General features: G+C 33.0%; 1 protein-coding gene across 2 annotated transcripts in view; it reads left to right on the top strand.

Moving 5' to 3' along the window:
- Positions 1-15962, top strand: part of LOC138398222 (cadherin-10) — a 93670-nt gene that overhangs the window by 43072 nt on the left and 34636 nt on the right. For both annotated transcript variants that reach the window (XM_069492509.1, XM_069492508.1), the window contains exons 2-4: positions 6988-7282; positions 8868-8987; positions 9424-9591. In XM_069492509.1, coding sequence (XP_069348610.1) covers positions 6988-7282; positions 8868-8987; positions 9424-9591 — 583 coding nt within the window. The remainder of the gene's footprint in view (positions 1-6987; positions 7283-8867; positions 8988-9423; positions 9592-15962) is intronic.

Raw genomic sequence — 15962 nt, 5'->3', positions numbered from 1 at the left:
TTTCAAAAATATAAGATGCCAGGCTTTTAAAAGAATATTTTGAAACATTTTTTCCAATAACTGTCTTTACAAAGGATAAGGTACATTAGAGAAAATATGTTTTTTGTATGTTTTACAAAACATTCAAGGTTTTGTAAGGTTCCTTAAGTCATGTACTTAAATCGTTGGACTTTGAAGCAGTAAATGCTGATAAAATATATATATATATATATTTTTAAATTGCTGGCTTTGGAAGCACATAATGCCTGTGAAAGTATGTCTACAAAAAAAAATTAAGTCAATGCCTTCAATGTACTTTTGGTAGTTTTCTAGTACTGGCAAATAATTATACCCTAGTTGAGAAATTTCAGGATTTGAATCAGCAGCATTTCTAACAGAGTATGTCTTCTATTAATAGAATTTTATGACACTCTCTGCTAAGAGTTCTAACTAGTAGTATTATTTCAAGTAATTTATAATAACTTCACAAAAAGACCCTACAGTTCTAGGATCATCCAAGATTGAACTCTCCAGTGAGGGTGGCCCTGAGCACAAGGCCAACTTTGAATAGGATGCACTCTTGGAAGACCAAATGGGAAGAGGAATTCTTAGCTATTATATTTAATACAGACCCCACTGGAGTTTTTCCTGTGGGAGGAGATCGCTGAAGAATTCCGTCAAATGTGAAAAACAAACCACTTAGCCACTTAATTTTTTGCCAGGCACTAACCTATGCAGACATGAGTGTCCATCCATCATTTAAATCCTTTATACTTGCCTCTGGTCCCAGAAATAAATTGTTAAGAAAAGTACTTATGAATCTAAATCATATATATGGGGTATTTTTAAATTATTGTAGTTGTTTTTACAATCCATTCCATTAATAAGCTTTATTTTTCCTCCCCATTTCTTTTATTGAAGAAAGAATTATTTGGGATTCATAAAATTGTGTATATTTTTATATCATTAATATTAAAACAGTGCGCTGCAGGGAGCAAACTATACTCAAACTACACTTGGAGGAATATTTTGCTAATCTTACTCTGTAAACCTCCCATGCTCCAAGTCAAGGTTTACCATCTTTCTCCCTTTTTTCCCCATACCCAACAAAATGAGTAACTACTTATTTATTTCTGACCAGATGGTGTTTGCTGGATTCAACATATTTTCAGCTGCTTTTTGATGCTGGGCCATCTTATCTGGTATTTTTTATTGAATGCAAATTTAAAGTTATTTGATTCAATGCTTTAGTTTCCGTTTGATATTATGTTTCTCACGGGAGCAAATAGAGCAGAATGCTAATGTTGATGCCACCAGAATAGCATAGTGTATTTGCCATATTCTGGATTTTTTATCAACAAATAAAAAAAATATTTTCTCCATTTGAAAGAAAATTAGACATAAAATTATCAATGTACATTGGAAAAATTGATTCAACATTTTTTGACAATTTAGGTTAATGTATTAAATAGTAGAAATTGTTAAACCCAGGTGGTGAATGTTATAGTCCTTGTGATTTATTCATCAAAATTTATTTTTCAAGAAACTAGTCTAACCATTGCAAATGTAATTCTAATATAATTCTACAAATATAATTCTGATTTTCTCTGCTTTTCCTAGTTTTTGGAAGGGAACTAAATACCAATTGTCAGTGTCTAAAATGGTTATCAATATTCTGAAAGAGAAATAATCTGCCAATATAAGCAATATAAGTTCCTATTGATAGATATGGTTTTTCACTTTTTAAAATCGGTTTTTAATTTTTTTTCTAGCCAAGGGTGAAAATATAAGGTAAAACCTTTCATCTGCTATCCTTTTGGTAATAAATTACTTAAACTCCCTGTACTTTGTAAATAGGTAATTTGATTGTCTTTTATAATATTTACTCCAACATGAATTAATATTGCTGTGGTCTGAATGTTTGTGCCTCCCTCTCCAAAGTCAAATGTTGAAATCTTAACACTCAATGTGTTGGAAGGGGGGGGGGCCTTTAAAAGGTGCTTAGGTATGAGGGTGCAGCCCCCATGAATGGGATTAGTGATTTTACAAAAGATGTCTGAAAGACCCCTTGTCCCTTTCTCCATGTGAAGACACAGCTAGAAGGTTCCATCTATGAACCAGAAAGGAGCCCTCACTAGACACTGAATCTGCTGGCACCTTGATCTTGTATTAATATTTCCCAGCCCCAGAAAAATATTTCTGCTGTTTATAAGCCACTTGGTCTATGGTACAGTCATGTATCACTTAACAACAGGGATACATCATGAGAAATGTGTTGTAGGCAATTTTGCAATTGTGCAAACATCACAGAGGATACTCACACAATCCTAGATAGTATAGCCTATTACACACACAGGCTCTATGTGTGTAACTATAATGCTCCTGGGTTATAAACCTGTACTGCATGCTACCGCGCTTAATACTGTAGGTAACTGTAACACAATGGTAAGTATCTATATATCTAAACATATCTAAATATAGAAAAGGTACAGCAAAAATATAGTATTATAATCTTTATGGGACCCTTGTTGGTATATGTGGTCTGTCATTGAGTGCAACGTCGTTATGCAGTGTGTGCCTGAAGTTTGTTATTGCAGCCTGAGCAGACTACAACAAGGTTCTACAAACATAGTCCCTTTCCTGAAGTATAATCTTTATTTAATTTCTCAGTGATAAACCATTGGTTGTATCTCCTTTTCCTCCTCTTAAAAAATTTCTTAAACTAGACAGGCCACAAGACCCCTTTTAACTTATAAACTTCATTTTATATAAATATCATAAGATGAGTGTTTTTACAAGAAATGTTATAAAATTATCAGAAACCTACTACATTTCAAATTACAAAGCATTACTTAGTTTGTGTTTAAAATATTTCTTTAAATTCGATGGATTGTTTAGTTTAAGATATTAAAATTACTCAATATAAGCAAATACAATGATGAATTATAAGTAAGCATATCTGCAGAAAAAAGATAAATAATAGGAAAATGACTTTTAAATGTGCAGTGCAGTACCAGTTGTTCTATTTTCATTAGTTGTCATGTATCTTGCCATGTCCTTTATCTGCTTGTGAATTTACAAGGAACACAGCAGGCTGTGAATTTTTAATAGGCTTTTCTCAAGGAAAGAAAAGGTCAGTATTAACATAAAATTCTTCTTAAAAATTTGTGACACAAATGTTTCACACCGGAGAACAGGTGTTACTGAGGAAACTAAAGCCACAATAATCTAATATTTTTGTCTATGTTTAAAGAAAACTTAACGTCTCACAAAATAACACAAGACAAATCAATATAAAAGTTATTTCTTTCAAAGTAGTTGCTGTAAGTTTTTTGGCACATGACCCGTTTATGCTAACTTCTCCATGACAGAAACAATGATTTTGTTCAATTAAATGTTTATGAAATTTACGTATTGATACCTAATATCCAAATAAAAAAGGGAAGAGTAATGAGAAAGCTACAGTTATAAGACTTAACCCTTGTCTGGTTATTACTTAGTAAATGAGTGGAAAAGCGAAATTAAATTGTATCTCACACACACGAGCAATGGGGGAAGGAGATAACACCAAGGCAACTGTGGAAAAGTATACAAAGTAAGAGATAATTAAAATATTAAGGAGACACTAAAAAAGAAGACAGGAAGCCTAGGCAGGAGGGTAAAATTTAAGAACTTTGTCCTTTGGTCTGTTTCTGTAACTGTTAGGAAAGCATTAGCATCAACACACCTGTTGATACTTAGCTCTTATGTAATCCATCAGTATAATCTACAGGAGGCAGCAATTCCCCGAGTCTCAGGAGCTCTGGAAAGTCATCTCTCTACCCCTCTTGTTATAGTAAATAGCTGCTGCAGTGACTCTAATTGTCCATTAATCAAATATGTTTTTAAAGAAAATCTTTCATTAGATTTAGGCTAATGTCCTATGCCCAAATATGGTCCTTTTAGTCCTTTATTCTAGTGTTCCTGTTCAGTTATTTTCCTCTGTAAGAAAAGAAAGGACTTTTTAAAATGTAAATTATCGTTAACACAAGCTCTAGTGGTTCAAGAAAAATTTATTATAAGTCTGGCTTCTTAGGATCAAATCCTATAAATTCGTAGGTGTAATTTGCTTCTCTTAATTATATTCCCATTGGAAAGGTAGAAATCCTTTCATTTTCTGATTCTCAAAACCACAGTCTACTTGCAATCCTCATTTCTTTGATTCCCCACTACCATGTTCACAATTTTCTAATCCAACAGCAACTCCCACAGTATGTGGTCCAATTATAAGATTTAATTTTCACTCTCTGTAGTATAAGTGAATGTAAAATTCCTGCTGTGATTTATATTCTAAAACTGAGCTTTATAAAAATTAAAATCTCACCATCTGAGCAGAATCTTTTTGCGTGTCTAACTGATTAGAATAGGAGAATGGATTTTAATGATCTCCATCTTGACTTATATCCTTCCTAACCCCAAATCTGTGTTCTATTAATATATTCATCCAGTGTTCTTTCTAAGATGTAAAATTTATAAAATGTAAAAATTTCCTAGGTTCAAATCCCTACTCATTCTTTGGTAGTTTAAGTGTCATTTGCTTAAGAAATCCTCACTCATTCCTGATGGCTAGTGTATGGGCTGTCCTGTGAATTTTCATTACACACAATATTTGACTCTTCCATAAAATTAGAATGGAGTTGTTGATTTGCTTTTAGATGTGTACCTGGCTCTTATAAGAATAAACAAATATTTCTCAATTAAAATTATTGAATGCATAGACAATAAACATCATAACTATGTACTACAAACCTCAACATTATCTGATCAAATGATTGATAATATCAGTAAATTTTTCTTCCATTATTTTGATTCTCAGACAGAACAAGAAATAGGCACTGCTCAGATCTGTCATTTGGAAAATTGCCACTGTGTTGCACATGTATATAATTGAAAAGTTTCCCAGCAAATATATGCATTTTTCAGTCACTAAAAAGCATACATCTTATGGCTTTTTGAGAGTAGTTCCCTATACAACACAGTCACGTTACTTCTTAGAACTTTTTTAGTTAAAAGGAGATATTTCCTAAGTTTCTCAACTTTATTGTTTATGCATAGCTAAAAATGTAGTAAAAAGTATTTGTTTCATGACTTCTTTATCTTTTTCACCAAAGTACATATCTAGTTGGAGTTTTCTTTATCCATTATATCTATAAAAATGAGTGGTTTATCCAGAAATCAGAAAAATGGAGTTTCATCCAGAGTTGATGGCTAAATACTAATTACTACAAAACATTAATCAAAAAATAGACTGCTTTTGTAGACCCAACAATAACTAGTAATACAAAATATTAGATATATATGCAAAGTATGTATTTATTTTAAATATTTTAGATGTTCATATGAAAATATGTTCACAGTGAATTTCATTGACTTAAGTTCTCACAAAGAAAAATAATCCAAATTTTACTTTAAAATAGAAAGTAATCAGTTAATATTCCTACACTTAATTACATGAAAGTGTATGTTGATGTAAGTAGTCTAAAGACCAAGAATCATATCTATTTAGATTAATGTCTAACATAAAATTTCTACATTTTATGTGAATAGTAAAAGATAAAACATGTCAATTATGATGTCTATTATAACAAATGCTTTTAAAGATTAAGAAAATCTACAGTTTTTTATATTGCTTATAAATAACAAAATTTAAAAATTTAGAAGTATAATCTCTTACTGCAAATGTTAAAACCGTGTTCCTAACATATAAAAATATGTTAGTGGTTGGTGGTACAACTTATAATTCTTGTGTTTTTCAAAGGCACACTTTGTTCTTCCTGTGGCCAAGGTTTTTCCTTCAGAGTAAGAATTTCATACAGGCCATGGGAAATATTCATCTGGAATCTCCATGTCCATTCCAGAACATCCTCAGGGTACTCGAGACCAGTTATTCCCTTCCCAAACATCCCTGAGCTTGCTTGTAGATCCTAGGAGAGTCTCTTCCCAGGTTATTCACCCAAAGGGAGGACAAACTCAGTGGTACATGCACCCGTAAGCCTGAGGGCTAGCTTTATAGACATATGTTGAAGAACAATATATATGAAATTTGCCCATGACACATGGGCTCTTGGGCTAACATTTGCACTGGAAAAGTATGTGTATTGGACTGAGATGTCCACACGACAGCATGCAAAGCTCTTTGATGTCATGAATTGATTCTAAAAGATTCAGTGTGGTTGTGTCATAGGCACAGGTAAGAGGGCAAGAGGGCAAGAGGGCAAGAAACAGGCATCGCATTGCCTTGTTCCTGTACAGAACTTGTCCTCTGAGGTTTTTAAGAAGATAGATTTGACAAGGTAGGAGGCTGGAACGTATTTTATTTTAGAGCTTATTAATTTGATTTATAACTTTAAAATATATAGACATGTATTGCGTGGACATCTATCTGTACCCTTGTTCTGAGTCTCACAAGTATTTGTGGGATAGTTACTGTCTATTGTATGAACCAAAAAATGAGGTATGGTTCCTAAAGTAGGAGCTATGTCTCATACAGCTTTGCCTGTCCTACAGTTCTCAAGATATCACTAATTCTTCAACAGAAATACAATAACTAATAAGTTTATAGGAGATGAATTTCCTGTACAGAATGAGAGTAAAATAATTTTTTATTCACAAAAAGATATGAAAGAGCAGTGTTTACACCAATCTATCAAGACTGATGTCTTATATCTTCATCAGGATTTACTTACCCATAAAAAATGGTTATTTACCAAGCAAAGCAAAGAGAAGAGCTTGGTTTATTTTTGTGACTTTTTTCCATTTAGAATAAAATCATACTGACATATAAAAGGCTATTCCTATTGTTTAAAGTATATAAATGAGTGTGATCAAACTTATTCAACTCTCATTTCAAGAACTAAGATAACTGACCCAATTGTTCAGTGATGGGATTTGAAGGACGTCGTTTGGATTGTTTCAGCAGTATGTACCTTTAGACGTTATCGTGAATATACTCTCTTTTATTTCCCTTAGCTTCATTCAGACCAAGATAAAGGAGATGGATCACTCAAATATATTTTATCTGGAGATGGAGCTGGTACTCTTTTTATTATTGATGAAAAAACAGGTGATATTCATGCCACAAGAAGAATTGATAGAGAAGAAAAGGCCTTTTATACTCTACGTGCACAAGCTATTAACAGAAGAACTCTGAGGCCAGTGGAACCAGAGTCTGAGTTTGTGATCAAAATCCATGATATCAATGACAATGAGCCAACGTTCCCAGAAGAAATTTATACAGCTAGTGTTCCTGAAATGTCCGTTGTAGGTAAGTTCATTTATAACATTTATGATGGTAGTCTACTAAAAAAGTCTTTTTAAAAAATCAAGAAATCCTTATAATAATATGATCAATTAATTGAAATCCTCTTTGACTCCTTACCAAAAGTACATAGTTAATGTTTTCTTTTAGGACACAATGAGTCAGGGAAAAAAAAGATTAATGCATTTTACTCTATGGATTTACACATCTTTACAATACACATAGGTAGATACTTTCCTCAAAAATCAAGAAAATATCATTGAACTTCAGTAGAAAACTATAAAAATGTAATTTTTTGTTGCATATATCAGGATAAACATTGTGTAAAATCTTTACCACAAACATATTGTAAGTAGGTTTAGAATGCCATAGATATAATATAGTCTAATATAGTCTTTATATCCATACTCTAATCATAACTTACCTAAGGTCTTTATCTGGATTATCTACATATTTCAAATTATGGAATTGAATAGATTATATAATTCTTTCTTATTAATGATCAATAGACATCCTTTTATTATAAATATTGTATATAAAACTCAGCTGACAGAAATCTCATATTCAGAAAAACCAGTTGAATACCCACATTCAATAACATACTGATACAGAATTACAAAGTTAAATTGTGGAACCTATAAGACAGAAGACATGAAAAAAGTAGAACTATAACATTCAAGAAAATATAACTCCCATTTTCAGTGTAAATAAATGGAAGATGTATTCGTAGACAAAGAAAGTTAAGGCTGCTTTAATTTTTTTTTTTGTCAAATATAGAACGACAGGCAATAAAAAGCATCAGGAAACACTGACAGCATTTGTAGAGACATATTTTTGAATTTAGTAGAATAATGGACACTTCTCAAATGTGTGTGAAGTTGTTTAAACTGATTAAATAATTTGGAAACTTTTTAAACATGTAACAGTTATAATAACAAATTTTTAAACTCTCCATTTCTCAAATGCATTGTTCTGGGATTGTTATTTAATATTTACATTGCTAAATCCCAAGGACTTTTGGCAGTCATCTTACTATAATATAAAACCCTTTTAAACATCTTGAACTTTATTAAATAGATTTTAGTAGTTCATGGAACTTGGGAACATCTTGGATTGTTTCTAAAATTAAAATTTAATCTATTCATAAAATTGTATTCTAGAGCAGATGTTAATTATTTTTAGAGTTAATTAGTGGAGAGGGGGAAAGAAGAATATACTTACTCCTTTGTGATTAGATACGTCCTTTACACGAAACAAATCTATCATGTGAAAATGAGTTTAAATATCAAACCTGAGAATTTGCAACGTGACTGCATTTATTATATGCTGATAGAATGTAACATTATTTATTGCATATATAAATTACACCAGTTAACTAAATACATATCAGGTGGTTGAACTCGGATTTTACCTGTATTGACACTATATGTGTGTGTGTGTGTATGTGTTTATTTTCATCCAAATTATATATCAAAGTTTCTTTAAGAGGTCATTATTACAGCCAAAAATCATTTAAGTCTTCAATGAAAACCAGTGCTTTTGCTCCTCCTTCTGGTACTGTGCAGAACTAAGCTGAATTTGGATACTTCAGGTACTTCTGTGGTGCAAGTCACAGCTACAGATGCCGATGACCCTTCATATGGGAACAGCGCCAGAGTCATTTACAGCATACTTCAAGGGCAACCCTATTTCTCTGTGGAGCCTGAAACAGGTCAGGAATAATGAATTGGTGTTTGTTAATTTAATCATCTCTATGACCTTTATCAGTAGAAAGAGGATGGGAGAACAAGAACAAAACCTTAACATGAATACTCACAGATGAGTGATAATGCAACACTTAAAGATTTAAAAACTCAAAGTTAAATGATTGAGTGAGCTAATGGAAACATAACTGTTTTGGTATTTTTACAGATGGGTTTACATCACTCTACAGCACATGTGGTAGGTATTGCTAGGAATTAGAAAAACAACACAGATTATAAAAGATTTACACATAATTATTTTTACAATTTCTAGACAATAAAAATTAACAAAAACATATTTTGTCTTTCAAAAAGTCACTTAGTTTATGAATACCATTGGTGGGCTTAATCAAATAATAATTGAAAACTCAATGAAGATAATAAAAGCTTTTGTCTTTTCTCAAGGTATCATCAGAACCGCTTTACCAAACATGAACAGAGAAAACAGAGAACAGTATCAAGTGGTCATCCAAGCGAAAGACATGGGTGGCCAGATGGGAGGCCTATCGGGGACCACCACAGTGAACATCACGCTGACAGATGTCAATGACAATCCACCTCGCTTCCCCCAAAGTAAGTGCCCTTTAATTGTCATTCTGCCGGGCAAAAAATTTAGAGAAAAAATAGAAAAGGGGGAAAAAAGTAGTTGTCAAGCATTTGATTTAAAACACATTGAAAATGTGCCACAAAATGAACAAAGGGTGTATTTGCTGACGGAATCACTGTTATTAAAAGATAAAATTAAATATTTCAGGCATATTTCATTCAGAGACATGAAGACCTATGATCCCAAAACCTCTCCAGATGAGAATTTTGCATCTCTATCTGTAATTTAAGACCTATTTCTCAGTTAACAAAAAGAAATAGTGTTTTATGGGAAAACAAACTAAGTCATAGTTTTACAATAAATATGTTTGTTTCTACTTAGAATTTAATAAAGATAACCCTAACTTGAGGATAAAATTTTTCAATAAAAACCTAATTTGACACACTACAAGGAATCTTCTAGAGAGGGAAGTATGTGAAGAACCTTAGAAACTAATCAGACTTGCATTTAATTTCACCGTATGAGGAATGGCAACCATACTCGGAACACTTTGTATTCCTAATCTATGTATAGGCCTATTTTGAATTTACCTGTCAAATTCTTAAAATAGGTTATGAGTAGGTTAAGAACCATTAGCTTCTAACCATACAATGCATGCATTTACTCTCCTTAGTACCAATTCAGTAGACTACATGTCTAAATCTGTGTTATCTTAAGTGATTTAATTTAATTTTTAAAACAATAATTGAAGAAAAAATCTATAGTTTACCTTCTAGTGACAGGCACTGTGTTTGCAATTAAGAGCATGAAAATTAATATGCCTTGATTACTTACTACAAGTGGCTTATCATCTGTCAGGAGAAAGAATATTTCAGTATAAAATAATAAGTGCCAGGAAGGAACTACGCACACATTGCAATGGGCGTACAGAGGAACAGCACTCATCTATATATAGGGTAATTGGCAAAATGAATGTAGTCCTTACAGTGGAAGCTTTTTTAGAGAATTCATCTCTGTAACTAATTCCTTTTTCAAAACAACTGTAAGCCGTAAGCACAGAATCAGAAGGACAATTCATGAAGTTGGACATTAGCAGCGTTACCAATTTATGAAAGAGCACACTCTGTGCAGGAAAAATGGAAAAGGACATATTTCAAAGTGATGGTGAGGATTATTCTAAATGTTGATTGAAATACTAGTTGCTTTTAATATTTGTTTATATTGGTATTTTTTATATATTTTTGCAATTTGAAAGTACTAAGGAAAACAGAGTAACAAGGGATGAAAAGGATGAAAAGTGACAATAGTTTCTAAAAAGCCTAATAAGATGAACCCTGGACAGCAGTTATTGGAATTTGCATAATGAGGATTATTGTGGATCCTCTTTCCCAGTTGGTTTTAGTAGAAACTACAAGAGAAACTGGCGAGTAATACATTAAAGAATTCAAAACAGGAAGCACATCCAAGAAGTAATGCCTGCATTTTAAAAATCTGGGATGAACAAGAACATAAAGTAGAAAAGAAATCTTTTATAGCAGTTAAAGAAAAGTCCTGGTTTAAGGATGGGTCAGTGGATAAGTTTTGAGATCTTACTATCTGCCAGGCTTTAACCAGGATTTAGGGCTCGGTGACCACCAAGGGATCTGAGCCTCTGTTTGAAGATGTGGACAATAATGTGATAAAGAAATGAATGCATGTGTGGTACATGCTGTGAAGAAACATAAAGGAGGGTAAGGGGCTGGAGGGGGACAGGAATGCTATTTTAAGAAGCATGAATAGGGAAGGCTTTTCTGAGGAGACATTAACAATTTAAGAAACTGAAAATGCATACAATCAGGCAATTTAGCTTCTCTGAACCTTGGTTCCTGCATGTATAATACTTATCTCTCATTGTGTTACAATTAAGAAATAGGTCACATAAATAAAATGTCTTGAGTAGTAACTGCACATAAAATAGGTTCTCAATAGACAGATTTCTTCCCCTCCTTCTCAAAGGTTGTGTCTCATGTTTCTAATCTTAGTGTTTTCCTTACTCTGATGCCATGTTACCATTTTTTTATGGCCAACCAAAGATGAAATGAAAGCACATTAAACCTGGAGAGCTCTGACCATGAGGGCCACAACAAAATGAATGCATTTACCGCCTATGTACCAATTAACACTTCTATTCATAAGGACTCCAGAGCAAATTTCCCTGCTCTCCAGCCAAAGATTCAATAAACCTTAAATTTTGCTATGTTTCATTGAGCTAATGTTGAGAAAACACATTTCCTCACCTTAAACCTATTGGCCTGGTATTCCCACTTGAATATTTTAGCCCTATTTACCCCATTTCTTCCCTTCTTTCCCTAAAATCACCAAACATGGAAAATTATGAAATCATGTGAAATCATAAAAATATAGAACATGAAAAAGGTCTGAAAAGCCTAAATTACTGGAATATGATCATTGCTGGGCTCGGCAAAACCAACTGGGACAACGAGATTTGTTTCAAAATAGCCTTTGAAAAACATCCGTGGGGAAATGTTATAATATTGGTTTTTATTCAGTCCAGAGTCAATGATTAAGGGATATTTAATCTACTGAGACCAGTCTAGTCAAGCATCTTTGCCTTAATGCTACAGAGAATGTCTGTATGATAAGACTCTCAAATCTGTTCAGGCACCAGAAAGGAAGATTCAGGCCTACAGAAAAAGAATTTGCAAAAGCAATTAGCAGGCAGTCAGTCAGGTTCCCAACCAATTGGCTGGTGCCTAGGACTTGGCTCAAGTTCTTGAAGGAAATAGAGGGGCAATATAGAAGTAGGACTCAAGAAGGCAGGGAGCTAATCAAATGAGTCTCAGCCCAAAAGTCCAACCCACAAATGAGCTGCAAAACCCTAGCAACATAGTTCAAAAAGACAACAGCTCTTTATTCACATGGAGGTGCTTTCCCATACATCCTATTACAGAGACAAAGGGTAGAGAGAGTAGATTGTTTTTACATTCTGCATAACAATGGAAATGGGCTCCCAAGAAACCCATGTCTTATAGAACCGTGCTTCTGTACACTCATTGACTCACAGACATTTTTGCACACAGCTTAGGGTGACAAGCGGAAGTCAGAAATGAATAACATATAAATTGTATAATGTCAGTTTAGCTGAACCTTTATGAGGGGAAAAAAATCTCATAAACTGCAAGCAAAAGGTCATTCTGTGATTGAGCAACTCTCTTATTTGTATGCAGGATATTATGTATATAGATAATCAATATCAAATTAATGAGAATTTGATATGGTATTTATTATATAAGCATCCAGATCTATCGTAAGTGCACTCAAAAGAGTGAATTTATTGCTGTCTGCTGTATTTTCCCCATGGATTATTGAGAATAATAACAAAAATCAGTTGTCCTTTACCATTTGGTTAATGTTAGCTCTGAAAATTAATATAAAATTCCTCATTTACAGGAAAGTATTTATTATGATAAATTATAGGTGATAGACGACCTTTTAGTATACAAACAAACTTACGGGGGTTTTTATTTCTTTAGTGTTTGAATATCAACTCTTTATATTTCCCACCAAATTATCTCTAAAAATCATACATAACTATAGCTAAGGCAATTCAGAAGCAATAGTAGACAATTCCAGAATCACTTGGAGCCTGAAATAGATTTCATGTCTATGCATGCTTGTTTGACTACTGACTTTAGCCCATTATATTACTTAAATATGGATTATCTGGTTTGTCCAAAATAAATAAACCAGAGCAGCAATATAAAAATAATACTATTAGGCATTGGAATAGCAAGTACTAAATACTATAAAATATAACACAAATATTAACTCATTTAATCTTCACAGTATCTGCATGCGGTAGATAATATAATTATCTAGCCCTTTTTATTAGTTAAAAAAAACTGAATCATATAAACTTAAGTCACTTGTTCATGATTCTATAGCTAGGAAATAAATAAGAGGGAGGTTGGGGATCCAGGGTTTTGGCACTAAAGAATCTGTGCTTCTAAGAACTACATCAAAAAAGAAATTAGTACATCAAAAATTCTCTTTATCTTACTTGGTGTATCCCTCTTTTAGTTAATTCTGTGATTCACTACTTGTATATAGATTACAGGACCAAATTCAGGATGAATTCTTGTGTGTGCCTTTTGATATAAAGATAAGGAAATTACATTTTGCTTTTGTGATGCCTGTGGACCAAACACCACTGACCCCTTTTCTGGGATCCTTATACTGCTTGGGCAGATAAACAAGCTTGCATGAGACAAGGTCTTTCAAGGAAATGTCAATATGATATACATAGGGATTTAAGACACGTACGCTCAGTGAGCTGTGAGACTACCGTAATCCCTGCCTGGTACAAGAGAGATTTGATTTAATAAGTGCTGATTTTCGCTTTGTAAATAGAGTCAACCTCTCCTCTACTGAGGATCCCAAGGTAATGTAGGCCCCAGGCTGATTTGCATATTTTAAAATTATCAAGCACTTTTCAACTAGAGCAACTGCCAGGTATACCCCCAAGGAAGATGCCTCAGCGTGAAGAAAGAAGGGAATAAAATTAAAAATGTCTCTTTTTGCCTTTTTTATTATCTGGAAAAAATGAACGTACTTACATTCAAAAGGTCTATTCTAATATTTATATTGGCTAGACATAGTGATTTCTACTGTGACCACCAAAATACCCTCAAATACTTGTAGGATTTTTTTTTCATGGTCTCAATGCCTATAGTTTGAAAGAATTACAAAGAAACGATGTTATTAAAGCATTCATTGATTTATTAACCATTGACTGAAATCCTTCTATATGCTAAGAACTATGCTAGGAAATAATCATAAATTGTAATAAACTGTAATATTGTTAAAGTAAAAAATAAGATACAGGATACATCCACAAATAATTTGAATTTTGATAGGGTATATAAACACAATCTCTCTCTGTGTCTGTCTCACACACACACACACACACACACACACACTTTCATACAATGTAGTTTTCATTATACTCGTTGTCTCATTCCTTTTCTTGCTGGCTTTTGTATAGAGACAGTCACGTACCCCATAACAATGTTTCAGTCAATGACAGATCACATATATGACAGTGGTCCTGTGGGTTAAAATACCATACTTTTACTGTAGCTTTTCTGTTTTGATACAAAAATACTTACCATTGTGTTACAGTTGCCTACAATATTCAGTACAGTAACATGCTATGTAGGTTTGTAGTCTCGGAGCAATAGGCTATACAATATAGCCTAGGTATGTAGTAGGCTATATCATCTGGTTTTGGGTAAGTACACCCTGTGATGTTTGCATAACAATGAAATCACCAAAGGATACATTTTTTCAGAACATATCCCTGTTATTAAGTGACACATAACAGTACATATATAGGTTTCATATAAATATGTGTCTAAATATAAACATAAACACATATGTACATATATATACATAAACATGTGCACACATATAATTGGAGAATAATGCAATACTATTAGTGCTACAATTATCTAAATCATAAAACAATAAACTCTTAGGTATAAGGGGATCAAGAAACATAAAATTATTTAAAACTATTTCTTAAATAAATAGAGTTTTCCAGGTAGAAAAAAACAAGGAGGAATTGAGAGGAAGAGTGATTTTTTTTAGGGAGAACAGAATGAATAAAGGCGGCCTACAGTGGAATGTGTGTAATTTGTTTCAAAGCAGGGATTATGAGAGATAAGATCTTGAGAGATAAGGCATTGTTAGCATCATGAAGAGGGTTGTCTACAAAGATAAAATGCTACATATATTATCTAAGAAATCATTGTTTTGTAGAGCATCAGGCACAGTTCCTCATTTTGACTAATTATTTTGGTAGCAATACCAAGCATACCACTTGTACAGGAAGACCAAGTGTTGATAAGAGTCTGAACTAGTGTTGAGTAAAGGAGGGATTTGAAATATATTTCAGACAGGACTGAGTAACTAGGTCGATAAAAGGTTTGAGGGATAAATGGTAAGAGTATCAATAAAAAGATACTTCCAGCTTTCTACCAGAAGCATTTGTTTGAAGAGAGAGACAGGTATTTCAATTCGAATTGAACATCTTGAGTTGAGATGCCTGCAGAAAAATGGTGTAACTATCCAGCAGCTGGTGAAATGCACTGTGTCAATCTGAGGTGCATACATGACATATTAGTGAAAATAGACATGTAAGATGTCAGTGAGACTGAATGTTTAGTGAAAAAACCTGAGAAAATAAGTAATTTCCATGTGTGATGAAATATATAATTCTCTAAGAGAAATCGTGTACATGGAAATTATACAAAAACCCACTTGAAATGTTCCAGGTGTTCCAGTGGAAAGTTGCCTTGGACTAAACTGTTAGGCATTTTGCATAAAGTCCCTCTGT

The sequence above is a fragment of the Eulemur rufifrons genome, chromosome 17 (genome assembly GCF_041146395.1).
Source record: "Eulemur rufifrons isolate Redbay chromosome 17, OSU_ERuf_1, whole genome shotgun sequence".
Taxonomy (NCBI): domain Eukaryota; kingdom Metazoa; phylum Chordata; class Mammalia; order Primates; family Lemuridae; genus Eulemur; species Eulemur rufifrons.
This window is presented reverse-complemented; position numbering and strand designations above follow the sequence as displayed.